The following is a 14,646-nucleotide window of genomic DNA, read 5'->3' as shown; positions in this document are numbered from 1 at the left end:
ATTTTGGATTGTTCAGAGAGTAAAATAGTGTAATGCAAGCATCTTTGAAATCATGTGATAGTGCATGAGAACTATCTGACAGTTTCTTCGATGTGCTAATGCTCCACAAGGCACAGCTCTGTGAGCGATGTCGCTTATTTCCAACGAAATAGTCCGACTGCGGTGGCACTTTGCACTGCAGCTCGCAACCATTTGTTCCAGGTTTTATTTTTATCCAACAGCCAATCATGAGGCGAGTTAAGGTCGCGTCACGGAGGATGCATCCAATCGGCGCATGCGTCTCACGAACGAGCGTAGCTGGGAAAAGATGGCGGCGGGCTCCGATTTGCTGGGTGATGTTTTCTTGAGCACAGAGGTGGACGAAAAAGTAGTTAGTGACCTAGATGGATCCCTGGAGTCTGAACTAACAGAAACAAGGCGCGATAACACAACCGCTAGGGCCCCGTCTGCAGAAAATCATGGCGGAAACTCAGCTCTAGGTAGTAGTTTAAATGTTCAGGGTAGCAAAATGGGACTTTCACAACAAGAGCTTGCTAAAGCAGGTAAGATAGCTGCGCACTCCGGTTAGCTAACATTAGCTAATTTTGGTCACGTTACTCAGCTGGTTATAGCTTATTTGGCTTCACTTGTCTGTGTCCCGAAACTAAAGCGAATCGGAGAGTTGCTCGACACTCCCCTTGTTTTCATGTGTTTCCGCTGCTGCAGGGACAGGAGCGCAAGGAGGTGTCAGTAACAGTACGGGGTCCCTGGGTTCAAGCATGGATGGGGCAGCAGGGATCACATCGACGGCAGGACCGAGTGTGACAGCCACTCAGAGTCAGTCCAAGTCGGACGCAGCCAGTGGAGTTGTTATGGTTACACTAGATGCAACAGCTGGCGCTGGCAGACCTGGAGCGACCGATGCGCAAACTCTGAATGGAGGTGCCGTGGTGATGAACTGTCAAATAACCGCAGGCGGACCCGCTGACAGCAACAACTCGCAGCCCGGTGCTGTCACACTCCTCAACAACGGACCTGTGAGCAAACCAAGCGCAGCAGGTCTGCCTGGAACACCTAGTACTATTATCCGAGCTACTTTGAACGCGCAAAATGTTGTGACTTCGTCTGTTATCTCGTCCCAGCCTTCTGTGAAAACTGTTCCCACAATCACGCTGGTGAGGCCACCTATGCAAACCTTCATGAACCCTTCACCAAGTACAGGCAGTCCAACCACAGTTTTAACGTCACCGTCTGTCAGTGTTACCAGCACAACTGGCTCTCCTGCTAGCAAAACTGACTGCCCAAAAGTTATCTTGCCTACTGGTGCCCACGTCGTGGCTTCAGTTGTTGCTACAGGGACGACAGCGACAGTGAGGAGTCCGACTGTTTTGCAGGGCTTGAGGACTTCAGTACCTTCAACAGTTGCTGCAACTCCCGGTGGAATACGAACTATTGTTCCACAGGTGTTAGCTCCTCGACTCGCTCAGCCTCAACAAAACGCCCCAAATATCCAAAACATTCAGCTGCCTCCAGGTAATTGAGTTGTAAAGTCTGAGAGCATGTGGAAGATTATTATTATTATTATTATTATTATTATTATTAACTTTAACGGTTTCCCGAGATGCCTTTGCAGGCAATAGATGATTTGAAACACATTGTAGTAGCTTAGTAGCAACTTTAGAGGTGGCCAGGGTTCTGTAGCAGATTAAAAGCAGGACTCAGTGGAACTCAGCCAACACATTCTTCATATAGTTTATCAATGTAGCTGTCCATTCCAGTCTATTGATTCTTTTTAGTTTGTCTTGTCTGAGACGATTACATCCTATTATAATAGCACCAGCTGGATAAAATATACAGGATATCTCTCAAGCATTATGTGTGTTTGGATGCATGTGTTAAAATGTATTGATGCATGCTCAATAATGCATGTAAGGAAGTCCCAGAAAGTTGATTCCCTCTATCTGGATGCACTGTTTTCAGTGGGAGAAATATTTCATCACTTATCCAAGTGACTGACTGATAAAGTCACTTGAATGCATAATGAAACATTTCTCCGACTGATAATGCCACGTTCAAATGAACTGAATCAACTTTCTGGGATGCATGTGTTGAGTATGCAAAGTCTTCAGGTTAGCATTTTTGTCTCAGTTGTGAACTGTTATTTCAGGGTTTTGTAAAAGTGCAGTGATTCTATTTTATGCTCAGTATAGCATAAAATAAAGAATTATTATATTAGAAAATGAATCCAGATCAAATACAGATACTAAATCAAATACAAATACTAAAACAAACAACATCATTTTTGACAAATGCATCTATTTGCAATTTAGAATGGAAAATCCCCTTTGTGGCCTCCCTGTAGGATATAGTTCTTTGTTGTAGGCCACTGTATTAATGGCAGATTTCTTCCATGGCAGATTTAATTGCCCCTTGAACAAGAATGTTTTTAGCTTTTTGCATGGTGGATTGTGACTTGAACTTTTTTTTTTTATTTATGCTGCCATATAGACCCTGACTGATAATGTTTTTTTCTGGTAATATCAATTTTTTATAAATATAAAATTCCAATAATAATAAATATGGGTATACTGGCATACGTATTTAAGCATTTAAGAGTTATGTTGAGACAGGAAAATGGTGGGGTAATTGTTTATTAACTTTACTATTAGTTCTATTTACTTTGAAGACGCTGCTCATCCCTGCATCACTGATTGCTCTGCTCTTTTGCAGACAGAGTTTTGTAAAGACTGAAATGGGGCTGTTCTTCTGTATAAACTATTCAGTTATTGCCCCAAGTCTCTCTCTCCTGCATTATACTCCTAACAAAATAAATGTTTTAATATTGTCACATATATCAGTCAGACTCTGCTAACATGCTTGTGGCTCATTTTGGTTTGACAAGTTGCTGAGTGGCTTAGGACTAAATAGGGCTCACTATTGATGCATACATGCGTGCATACATCCTTTTTTTTTGGTGACTCATTGGGACAGGAAGATAATGACCTTTTAATATTTTAACTCCTTGGATATTTGGCACGTACAGGAATGGTCTTGGTTCGCAGTGAGAGTGGGCAACTGCTGATGATTCCCCAGCAGGCTTTGGCTCAAATGCAAGCTCAGTCGCAGTCACAAAGCGCCATGACTCCACGACCTCCAGCTCCCACAAGCACTCCACCTGTCCAGATCACATCCCTACAGGTACAGATCTGCTAGATACAGTCAAACGCAGAAAATATGACTCAGATACCTGTACAGTTCTGTAAACCTTCTGTAACAGTTGGTTCTCAGACTTTTTCTCAGAACCCAAAAAAGGTAATTCCTCCCAATTCACATTTGATTTATTAGTCTTTAACAGTAAAAGAGTACAAGTGACTTTTTACTGAAATAAAGTTCAGTCTGGCAAAACCAGTAAACTTGTTTATATTCCCAACATCAGTTATATTAATTCAAATTAGTTGTCTTTTATTGATTTTTTTTTTTCTTCTCTGGTCATCCACATCCCATCTACAGTGACTCATAGACATATTCAATGCTGTCTATACCAGTAACATTAACATATCATTTTTAAAGCTACATATACATAAATATGTTCCTTTTTATCTGGTTTTCACAGTGATAACTTATGCTAAACACATAACCTGGTTGGAAGCAGGTCGTGCTCAGGGTTTTTAATTTAAAGTCACCTGTAAATTGTCACATTTTCACTGAATTTTCACTAAAGTGATTTTCAGTCCCCTTATCAGGCTTTGGGACAGTACCATTTAATGTTTAAATGTGTCCAGTTGAAAGTTTCAGAGCTCTAACATGCAGCCGTCATTTTAGAACTAAGCAGGACTGAGAGTGCACTCGGCATTAAAATGATTAACTCAAATAGAAATGTTTATTTTACACCTCAGTGCGCTAAATCCCGAGATTAATAATTTTCTGCTGTATTAATTTCCTATCTTACTTGTAACGGGGTTGCATTTTCCTTTCTTTTATATTGCATGTTAAATTTTTATGCTCTTTATAGATTTTTATCACCGTTTTATCGTCATCTGATCGAAGTAGGCGGCACTCGTGATGCGTAAAATGCCCCCTTTTTTTTGTTAGCGTCCACAGAGCCTGAGGCAGAAAGCCTGCGTTAACACTGGAAGTAGATAACCACTGAAGTGATACCCATTCACTTCTAGCAGGGGTTTTAGTTTTTGACATGCCAGGTAATGCAAAGAAAGCTGTGCTGAACTTCTTTCACATTACACCTCTCTTGTAACTTCAAAGTAAGGATAAACTTAATCACTATTTTACTTTCTGTTTATAATTGAGTTTTGGTTACTGCTTCAACATAAATACTGTGCCTCTGCTTGGTAAACATTTACAAAACAAGTATTTCTGATTTAATTTTCGTTCCACAGAGTAACTGTTGCATCCAACTTAAAAACATATAGTATATACTACTACTACTAATATGTAACTTTTTGAATATTTTCTGATTTTTGTTATTTATTAATTTATTTTTTATTAAGCAATATAGCATGTGTCCGAAAAACCCCTGCTGCTCCACTGTCTGCCAAAAGCGTAACATCTTCTTTTATATGTCCTGCAGGCACCAGGTGCACCACTGCTGGCTCGTCCTGTTACTCCCACCACCATTATTAAACAGTGTTCCACAGTTCAGACCACTGTGACAGCTACCACCGCACTACAGAGGCCTCCTGTTCTGCAGGTAAACTCTCACTATATTTAAATCAAATGATTCATTTCCATAACACCAAGTGTAACCCATAGGCTCAGTTTGCATTTTCCCCCTATGCTTTTGCGGATTACCTGGGGAAGCTCTGTTTTTTCACACTATCCCTAATGGGTTAAGTCAAACATCCTGGCCTGGTTTGAACCCAGGCATTGCATACTCTTGTCCAGAGCGAAGCTGTGTAAAACATTATTAAAATAGGAATAGAATCACCTGTAAATCAAATGATCAAATTTCAAAAAGTTTTTTTTTTTTAGAAAAATTTATAGATCTGAGACCCTACAATAGACTAAAACCAAGGGAAAAAGTATCTTAAAAAGTTGTCTTAAATTGCCCCTGTAGATGCACTTATGAACTGTAGTTTTTAAAGCTTTTCCAATCTCATGCTCATGTGATTTTTCACTACAGAATCATCTCTGTTTTTAATGTAGGTCTGCCTAACAGCCCAAACATAACATCTATTCAGTGCTGGATTTTGGCCTCATTCCTTGTGTGCAGAGATTTTTCCAAATTCTCTGAACCTTGAATGGTTTCATGTAATTTTGGTCGTAAACTCCTGTGTAGTTTTTGAATCATTCCCAATTTGTTTTTAACATTTCCTACATATAGCCATACCCAGGCATCTTTTCAATCATCTTTAACATTAAGAATAATTTAAAGGTTTTTTTTTTGTTTTTTTTTTAGGAAAAAACAAACAAATCTTATTATCATTGTTTCTCATACCCCCTTGTGACCTGGATTAAAACCACTACTCTCTCATCTTCCACATCTGGACAAGTGGTCCTCACTATGATCTCGGTCACATCCTGTTTCCATTAATCTCACACAGTTGACCCAAATTAGTCTAACTCATGCTGCTACTTACATGACATTTGCTTCAGTTAGAATTGTCAGCGGTGTGTCTGAAGTGTCTGCAGAGTGTTGTTGTTATTTGAAATGAATTACACTTCATAATTTTTCTATTTGTCAGGGAATGTGTGCCTGTTACTGTACACCTGCTGAGAACAGCTGTGCAGAAGGTTCTTGTTATATGAGAATATTAAAGTAAGACTCTTATTACTGTTGCTCAAGTAAAAGCTGAATGTATCCTCCATGAACTCGTTAGGACTGATTTCCTACTGTGAGATGGTTTTTAAAAAAACAAGCACAGAATCTGTTTCATAGATTATATGGTCAATTTTTCTGCCAAACGGTCTAACTGTGGCGTGAAAGGATGGGATTTTGCAACAAGGTCAACACAGTTGTTTTCAGTTCCTCTCTGGCTGGCTTGTTTGCTCACTTTTAAAAACATTGCTGCTTCTATTCATCTTTTATGTCCTTATTGCCATGGAAATTCCTTAAATATATTTTTGCTAAACCTTGTTAGTTTTTTTTTCCAGATCATGCTTTTAAAGTAAGCTCTAAAGCGTTTGTGTATATAAAAAGTAAAATTCATAGAACACCAGTGTTATGTGAAAAAAAGGAAATGCACTGTTCAACAGGCCTGCTCGTGTTAAAGCTGTTTCTGACCTCATCATTTTTCTTGGGTCTAATTTCAAGTGCATATTCACTGACACATACAGAACACCATCATGCTGGGAGGAGTTGCTACCACCGCAGGACAGCCGCTAGGAACCGCCACCACAGTGCAGCCCGGATCCGCCTCCACAGCAGTAGCACAGAGGGTGGGGCCCGTTGGAGCTACTGCAACCCCTGTCACTCCAACACCTGTCACAGCTGTAAGAGAGAATTGCTAACCATGATTGATGAACAGCAAAAAAATACCTTTTTCCCTACACCCTATTTAATGGGTTTTTTTCATGTATTATGTAAATATTTGAGAGAAAATATTTGTGTGTGCTTGCAGGAGACGCTGGAGAATGTGAAAAAATGTAGAAATTTTCTGTCGACACTGATCAAGCTGGCATCCAGCGGGAAACAGTCGTCTGAGACCACAGCTAATGTTAAGGAGCTCGTCAAGAACCTACTGGTACTTCTCTCTCCCTCTTACCTTCTCTGGGTTGACACTTAATCTTTCTCCTGGTGAAATTCCTTCAAAGTTTATTTATGTATGATGTATTCTCATCCATCATGTTTTTTTTTTCTTTTTTCCTTGTAACAGGAAGCAAAGATAGAGCCAGAAGATTTTACCAGTAGGTTATACCAGGAGCTCAACTCATCACCGCAGCCATACCTTGTACCTTTTCTCAAGGTGAGATTAGTGACACACCTGCAGACAAAACCAAAGTTATTACATTGTTCTGTAACTTTGGGACTTACAGTTGAGCACTGTATTACTCACAAACTTAAAAGCCATCAAGACTCTTGTCTTTGATTAGAGAATTTTCTCACATTATTGCACATCTTGTCCATTGGGTGTGTTTAGGATCTGCCCACAGATTTTCAATAATGGTTCTGAGGCATGCTTAGGATCACTGCAGCATTTTTGCTTAAATTGATTAATATTTCATGGAAACCTTATTTCTAGCCTCAAAGCAGAATATTTCCCCCCTTAACAGTTTACTCAGTGTTGTCAATTGTTATCATGTGATTTTGGGCTGAAAGCTGATAATGTAGATGCTCCACAATATAAAGGTAAGCTCCTTTGTGGTCACATGGGACTTTAATTTGCATTCCTGCCAAACAAATGCAACTTTATCTGAAGGTTGTGTTGGTCTTCACCTTGACCAATTTTTTAACAGCATTTTGGAAAGTAAAATTTGCAAGCCATCTTTTACCTGTTTTGTAGGCAGCAGTTAACGCTAATCCTAAAATTCACTGTATCAAAAAGAAGCCAGTGGTTGGTGACTTCTACTGCTAGGTGTGCATTCGCACACATGTACCCACTCCATGACAGAGATTAGAGTGCAGGTGAGCGGAGGATTTGCAGCCTTAATCAGGACCAGGCCAAAAGCTATAGCAATTTGTCACACATGGACTTAAATGCTACTGAAAAACTAGAGGAAATATCTGCTCTGCTGGCTGACATGGTGATGTAGTAGCCAGACAGGTAGCTTTAAAAATCTAGAAAGGATGGGGCAAATTTATTCTCTCTGCATTTCTCTTTCATAATCAAATCAATAAAGCTATTTCATAATATTTAAAAATCTGTAAAGCATGTTGTTTCATATAGCTTCTGCAATAGTTTCTTGTTGAAAAGTCAAAGAACAGAAATGAAAAAGAAAAAAACTTTTCTGAACTCCACTTACATAATGAACTTCACTTACATCATAAACTAAATTCTATGCACTGCAGTTTCTTTAGAGTACTATGTGATGTGTAGAAATGATAGAAATGTAATCATTTATCACTAAGAGCTGCTTCTGTTAGATTTCTTTCTATTATATTCTTTACTTATCCAGGTAAAAGCCTCTCTTTTTAAAGAGTACTCTGGCCAAGACCCCAGCACAATAACCACAACTAACTGACTCATTCACATTATGAACTGAATACATACACACTTCATTCATTCTGACTGTAGAGAAGTCTTCCAGCGCTGCGCCAGATGACCCCAGATTCAGAGGCCTTCATCCAACAAAGCCTGCTGCCTCAGCCTGCAGCCGCAGCCTCCACAGCACTCACTGCTGTGGTGCTGCGACCTCCTCTCTCCACCACCATCACTACAACCACCAGCCCTGCCACAACCAAAACCACAGTTATCAGCCTTACACAGACGCCTCACAGTAAACCGGGACTGGTAATGTTTTTTTGGTTTTTTTTGCTATTACCTGTATCGGAATATATTGATGAACATGTATGAACAAGTGGATGCTTCTGAATATATGCCTGTCTCTACTTCTTTCATTTGTGTGCTTTCTTTTAGGTTTCTCATTCTTAGTCTTTTTCTGAATGTGCACAGATAGTACCCCAGCAACAGGGGACCATTGTGAGGCCACCGGTGACGCTGGCTCAGTCTGCCGTGGTAACACTGAGAGGACAAACTCACAGTCGCATCATCGTGGGCCAGCCACAGGTTATCAAACAGCTACAAACAAGTGGGTCATATTAATATTTGTTTAATGCTTAACTGATATTTATTACTGATCAATGTACAGTTAGTTTCAATGTTCAGTCTCAGTGTTGTATTTCATTACTTTAGTACCTCATACAGTTTCAAATGGATATCCATGAAAACATCCCCATGGTCCACTAATGCAATAGCATCACTAAAATCCACTAAATTGCAGCTGTTACGCTTGAGTTTAGCTTCTGTCTTTAATGCATTTAACACGTCTATGGAAGTGCTACCACCTTGTGGCTACTGTTTGTAATTGCAAGACACAAAGTCCAAGAATACAAGAGTCAAGTGTATATTCAAATTCTACTGCGTGCTCTAATAGTTTTAGGTGCAGCTGCCTTTCATTAGTCTAAATTCACTACAGAAAACTTGTTTTTGCTCCTGTTTATGATTTTTAGTACCAGCAGTGAAGCAGACATTGGCTCCAGCACCCAAAGGAATACAAGCTTTCAGTCAGCCTTCCTTCGGTGCAGCTCAGAAGAACAAGCTGAAGGAAGGAGGAGGCACTTTCAGGTACGAGAGACCAAAAAAAAGAAAAGAAATCCAACTCACTGTTAAATACCAGTATCTGTATATGCGTTCACAGAGAATTAAGTATCCATAGAAACTTACGTGATGTCATAACTTTTTATGTGCCAACCGTAAGATAAATTAATGCAGTTTATTGCTGTTGTTACTTTTATCTTAAAGTTTACCTGTCATACTGACTTCCAGCACCATATTTTCAGTCTTGGCCTCTACTAGAGTAGCTTTTCACAATTCAGAACAGAAATTATTTACTTTATTATCCTTTGTGCAGCTCCTTAGTTCATTAACTGTGTTAAACAAGTGCTTCCAATTGGTTGCCTCATGAATAGAAGGTTATAATAACAGGTGATTGGGACCACAGCCAGAGCTGTACACCTGTGATACCCATATTAAGGATAACACCTCTCTTTGTCATCATACAGTGCCAAGTACTCTGTGTGTGTTGTGTTGGTTTTTTTTAATGTTGTATTTATTCTGTATAAATGTGCTTAAGACACAAAAAGTAAGAAAACTGTTTTTGTCTCTTCTCCAGGGACGATGACGATATCAACGATGTGGCCTCAATGGCAGGAGTCAACTTGTCAGAAGAGAGTGCCCGTATCTTAGCAACCAACTCCGAGCTTGTTGGCATGGTGACTCGTTCCTGTAAGGACGAGACCTTCCTTTCCACCTCTTTACTCACCCGGATAGTTCTGGACATTGGTGAGAGACGTACACTGTCGAGAAAATGCACAGCATGTTCCTCACTATGCTGACACCGTCTAAAGCTTTATCCATACTCACTCCTGTTGCGACAGGTAAGAAGTTCAGTGTCAGTGAGTTGGGCACAGATGTGATCAACTACATTTCCCATGCCACACAGCAGCGCCTGCAAGACATACTGGAAAAGGTGTCGCATGTTGCACAGCAGAAGAACTTGACTTTTAAGGTGATAATTGATTGCAATTGTAGAGTAGGGGAGACCCACTCACTACTGTGTTTTAAGATCTCTTGTTTCATTTTCCTGTCTGTCCTCGCTTTTCATGCCAACTCCAGGAAGATGAACAGTATGAGCAGGCGAGCGATGTGCGAACCCAGCTCAAATTCTTTGAGCAGCTGGATCAAATGGAGAAGCAAAGGAAGGAAGAGCAGGAGAGAGAGATCCTCTTGAAAGCTGCCAAGGTAACAGCATTCGAACAAGGACACACGGTATCACTGACAGAAACAATCTTGTATGCATAATTATACAGAGAAGGCAAGTGAGTGCTCTTGGGTCATTGTCATTAATATACATTTTCCCTGCCATCACCAAATGCCAGACATGGAAACTGAGAGAGTGAATGAATAAAACAAGTCATTTAATAAATTCTACATATCCTTTTTGAAATATTAAAATGTCCTCGATATTATTTCAGTCTCGGTCACGGCAAGAAGACCCGGAGCAACTCCGACTGAAACAGAAGGCCAAAGAAGTAAGTATATGCTAAAATAATATCCTGGGTGAATCCTTTCTTTTTGAAGCATTGTTATGAGTTTGCCTGTACGTTGAATGTACGTGTTACTACTTGTATTTCAGATGCAGCAGCAGGAGCTGGCTCAAATCAGGCAGAGAGAAGCCAACCTAACAGCGCTGGCAGCAATCGGCCCAAGGAAAAAGCGGAAAATGGACTCACCGGGTAGAGGTGCCAATGCAGAGGTGAGGTGTGATTAACCCAAAGTAGGAATGTGCTTATTTTGAAGTTTTCTGGATTCACAAAAGCAGTTGATGAAAAATTGAATGTCCTTGCTTTGTTTCACCCTCCAGGGATCAGGGTCGTGTCCCTCTCAGACTGGAGGCTCAGGTGGAACAGGCTCCAGACAGTTTATGCGACAGCGCATCACTAGAGTCAACCTCAGGGACCTGCTCTTCTGTCTGGAGAATGAAAGAGGAACCAGTCACTCACACCTGCTCTATAAAGGCTTCCTCAAATAGCACCCGCATTAAAATGACTAGTTTCACTCAGTGGCATTAAGGAGGCAGAGTGGACCATCGGCTCCGACCCTTCCTGCCGGTACTTCCTTTGATCACCCACTGTTGAATTATGAGGCATCTGTCTGTGGGAGTCATGCTGAAGAGACCTCGGCTTTTAAAAGCCTCTTAAAGAAAATGACTTTTGTATTTTCAGTGGAGAAATGGAGCAAATATTGGAACTTGGCCCTGAATTCAGTGCGCCTCTCAGCTCTGCAGTTACAACCAACCACACTCGATGAAGATGCACTGCCTCACAAAAGAACAATGTCTTTACCAAACCGAACACTTCAGATTTAAAACGTGTGTCAGTGGCGTCTGTGCTGTAGCAGCAAATCTCTTTGAAGTGCTTGGCAGACACTCTTGTTTATTTAAGTCGTTAACAGAGATTTTAATTTATCGTACATTTATACTATATTTTAGCAATGCCTGTGGATCGTTTTACAGAGATTAATCTTAACCGGTCTTATCATCTGCTGAGTTGCCTTCTTAACAGTTTAAGCCATATGGATTAGAATGTGTTGATCAAGGAATTTTATATATCCAACACTTCTCTCCAGATTTGTAGAATGAGAGGATTTTTTAGGGATACAGTTGTTGTTGTTGGTTGGCTGTTGTTTTGTTTTGTTTTATTTCTTTTTTATCTTTGTCTGTGATTGGAATCAATGATATTTTATGTGTCATGTATTGTGTGCAGTGTAGAGGTGGTATTAGAGCTCACTGTCATAGGATTTCTGATTTATGGTGAGAGTTCTTGCACAAATTTTGAAGTCTTTTTAATTAGGGTCTTGTATTTTCTACAGAGAATTTAAATACTTTATGTCGCTCGTCAGTAATTAAAAGCAACTAGGTAAGATGTACTCATAAGGTATCGTGACTCCACCCTTTACCTGTCAGCTTTACCTGACTTAAATTTGTGCCATCTCCTTTTAAACCTCTGGAGCGCTCCACCACATACAAGCCTAGAGATCGGTTGGCAACCATCTGGTAATCGCCAGTCAGAAGGGGGAAATGCGCATTTTTCCAACCAGTTGCAAGTACTTACTGTAGGTTGCTGGCAACTACTGTGAAATAAATTTCTTATGGTCCATTCAGGCAGCAGTTAGGCTGGTCAGTGACCCTTGGTAACCACTTGTTGCCAGGGAAAAGGATGTATTCTGCCAATGATTGGTGAATGTTTGCTCGAGGTTGTTGCTGTTTCTAATGTGAAGTTGGTTCCCTAGAAGTATATGGTGCTGCACTGAACATCTCCTTGCAGTTGCTAGCAGGTTGCCACCGTCATCTGTAGTTTGTCTGAACAACAGAATGTGACTTCTGTTGCACTTGTGCATGTAGAAATGATAAACAAAGCGTACTGAGGGTATACGCTGTTATTGATGGAGCTGCAAAACTTTGACTGCAACTGTTTAGTACTGAGATTTCCTTTCCCATCTCCAGCTGCTAGTAGCGTTAATACATTTCTTCACTGATGTCAGTACGACATTTACGTCAAGGACTGAATCACAGTGAAAATCCTCTCCAAAGAAATTGTTATTCATCACAGTGTGATTGCAGTCATCGGTGTAAACTTTTAGCGGCAGATTTTCTGCAGTGGAAGCGAGCTCACGGTCCACATATTTAGAAGAGCAGAGAAAAATGAAAAATTTAAATTCTGAAAACAAAAATGGTAATTTTACTCCTTTTCTTGAAAATTGTCGCAAATAAATAAGCCGGTTTTTGTTTGTTTTTGTTTTTTATGATGCCTTTATTTAATATCACCCACAGAACTAAAGACTTACTAAGTAAGACTAGGTTGTTATGATTTTGGAAATGAAATGGCTCTTAATAATTTAACATAGCCAGGTTGGGGGGATTTTTACTGTAATGTGATTTTTAAAGTCAATTTTAAAATCGATTCTAATATTATTACTAATTTCAGCGATTTAAGTGAATTACATTTTTTTTCAATAAGTTGAATGTCCACACTTTTTTTTATTTATGAATGATAGAGGTTATTTTGGGTAAACGTGAAATGCAGAGCAACAACTGCACTTTGACAGATCAGTTTTCTAAAACTAATCAATCAAATGAACATACCTTCTATAAATTGTTTATATTTTTGTGCACATACTAATTTTTGTCTTTATACCTTTAGCATTTTATGACAAGATGTTTATCAGCAAGTTTTATTACTGTATATACTTAAGTTGCTCTTTGTAGATTTACTTGACAATTTTGAATTACGAAAAAATGTCTTATTTTTCTTGTACAATTATGTGACAAAAGGAGACAAAAATATTATGCTTTCTTGCCAATATCTTGTAAAATTTGCACAGCTACTTGTTTATATGTAAATAGAGGATTTTCAAACAAAAAGGTTTTTAATTGCTATTTTATAATGGATTGAGAGAAAAAGTTCTCCAAATAAAACATAAACAACTATTTCTGTCTTAATGGTCCTAATTTCTGACAGGTTCACAATGTGGAATTGGAATTCAGACATTTTCAGTCCCATTACCAAAGAGGCATAAAATCAAGCCCCTATCCAAATTTGAAAACATTAGCAACCCTCTGCTGATTCAAGACTGCAGACTTCCAAATCTTCTCTGGCATTAACGTCAGCACAAACACTGGTGCTGGGAGCTTCGTGGTCAAGTCCTAATGAAGTTAGAAGGTGGACTGTTTCATGGTCTGATTGTAATTCATAATATTGATTTGACAAACTACATTATGTCTTGTCCAATCATAACATCTGAATTTTCCATCTCTTCTGGGTGTGAAAGTGTACAGCTCATAGTAAATAGCTTTCAAACTATTCAGATGCATCAAAGAAGTAGACCATGAAGTAGAAATTATAAAATACGTGCTCAACTCAGGGATCTTTTATATTTCTAAAATGATTCCTCACAGTGCTTTTTGTTCATGCTTTTCAATAGGTAGGAAAATGTCCTCTCAGAAAAAGACAAATGTGATGTAAAAGGATAACATGCCTTTAGTGGTTTCTCTCTTTCCACGTTAAAAAAATTCTAATATTCTGCACCCATTAGGCACAAGAATGACGAGTCCTGGTCCACAAAATCACATAAATAGAAGCCTGTTACAGTAGAACACTAAGAATTAATTTCCCCTCCAACCTTGAAATGTTATCAAAAGATGTTTTGCTCAGAATAAAACTTCAACTTTTAATCTCCCAACCTCTTGCTGACTTCTTTAAAGAACTACAGTAAAGGTAATGCCAGTCTTTAGATTAAGTTAAGACCAGAAGTCATGAAGAGGTTTAGGTTTAGTGATCCATCACTGTAATCTTATTTTTCAGTCAAAAATGTCTATTCATTCACCACAACAGGAAAACTAAAGAAGAGTTTTGTTACATCATGCAAACTTTGAAGTGATACAGTACAGTTTACACAGCTTTGGCACTTGAAGTTACATGCTACACTATTTCAC

The 14,646-nt window shown here is 39.3% G+C and overlaps 1 protein-coding gene across 1 annotated transcript; it reads left to right on the top strand.

Moving 5' to 3' along the window:
• The first annotated feature begins 274 nt into the window (after positions 1-274).
• LOC146610989 (transcription initiation factor TFIID subunit 4-like) lies at positions 275-12,973 on the top strand. Its single transcript, XM_085343949.1, has 16 exons — positions 275-542; positions 706-1,512; positions 3,023-3,177; positions 4,565-4,684; positions 6,271-6,426; positions 6,555-6,677; positions 6,810-6,899; positions 8,169-8,384; positions 8,547-8,682; positions 9,104-9,218; positions 9,766-9,935; positions 10,031-10,161; positions 10,269-10,394; positions 10,628-10,684; positions 10,789-10,908; positions 11,017-12,973. Exons 1-16 carry the CDS (start codon positions 275-277, stop codon positions 11,182-11,184), a joined length of 2,958 nt encoding a protein of 985 aa, XP_085200075.1. The 3' UTR covers positions 11,185-12,973.
• The last annotated feature ends 1,673 nt before the right edge of the window (positions 12,974-14,646 follow it).

This window comes from Diplotaxodon limnothrissa, linkage group LG20, assembly GCF_057381915.1.
Source record: "Diplotaxodon limnothrissa isolate DT_005_m linkage group LG20, D_limnothrissa_male_GT1.1, whole genome shotgun sequence".
Lineage (NCBI taxonomy): Eukaryota > Metazoa > Chordata > Actinopteri > Cichliformes > Cichlidae > Diplotaxodon > Diplotaxodon limnothrissa.
The sequence above is the reverse complement of the archived record's forward strand: the minus strand, read 5'-3'. Positions and strand labels throughout refer to the sequence as shown.

What these genes read in the sequence shown, in the direction of transcription:
- LOC146610989 (XM_085343949.1), top strand. Translation starts at nt 275, where the DNA reads ATGCGTCTCACGAACGAGCGTAGCTGGGAAAAGATGGCGGCGGGCTCC. An exon ending in AGAAGAACTTGACTTTTAAG is followed by an intron (nt 10,162 to 10,268) that starts GTGATAATTGAT and finishes TGCCAACTCCAG; the next exon opens with GAAGATGAACAGTATGAGCA. An exon ending in GTAGAGGTGCCAATGCAGAG is followed by an intron (nt 10,909 to 11,016) that starts GTGAGGTGTGAT and finishes TTCACCCTCCAG; the next exon opens with GGATCAGGGTCGTGTCCCTC.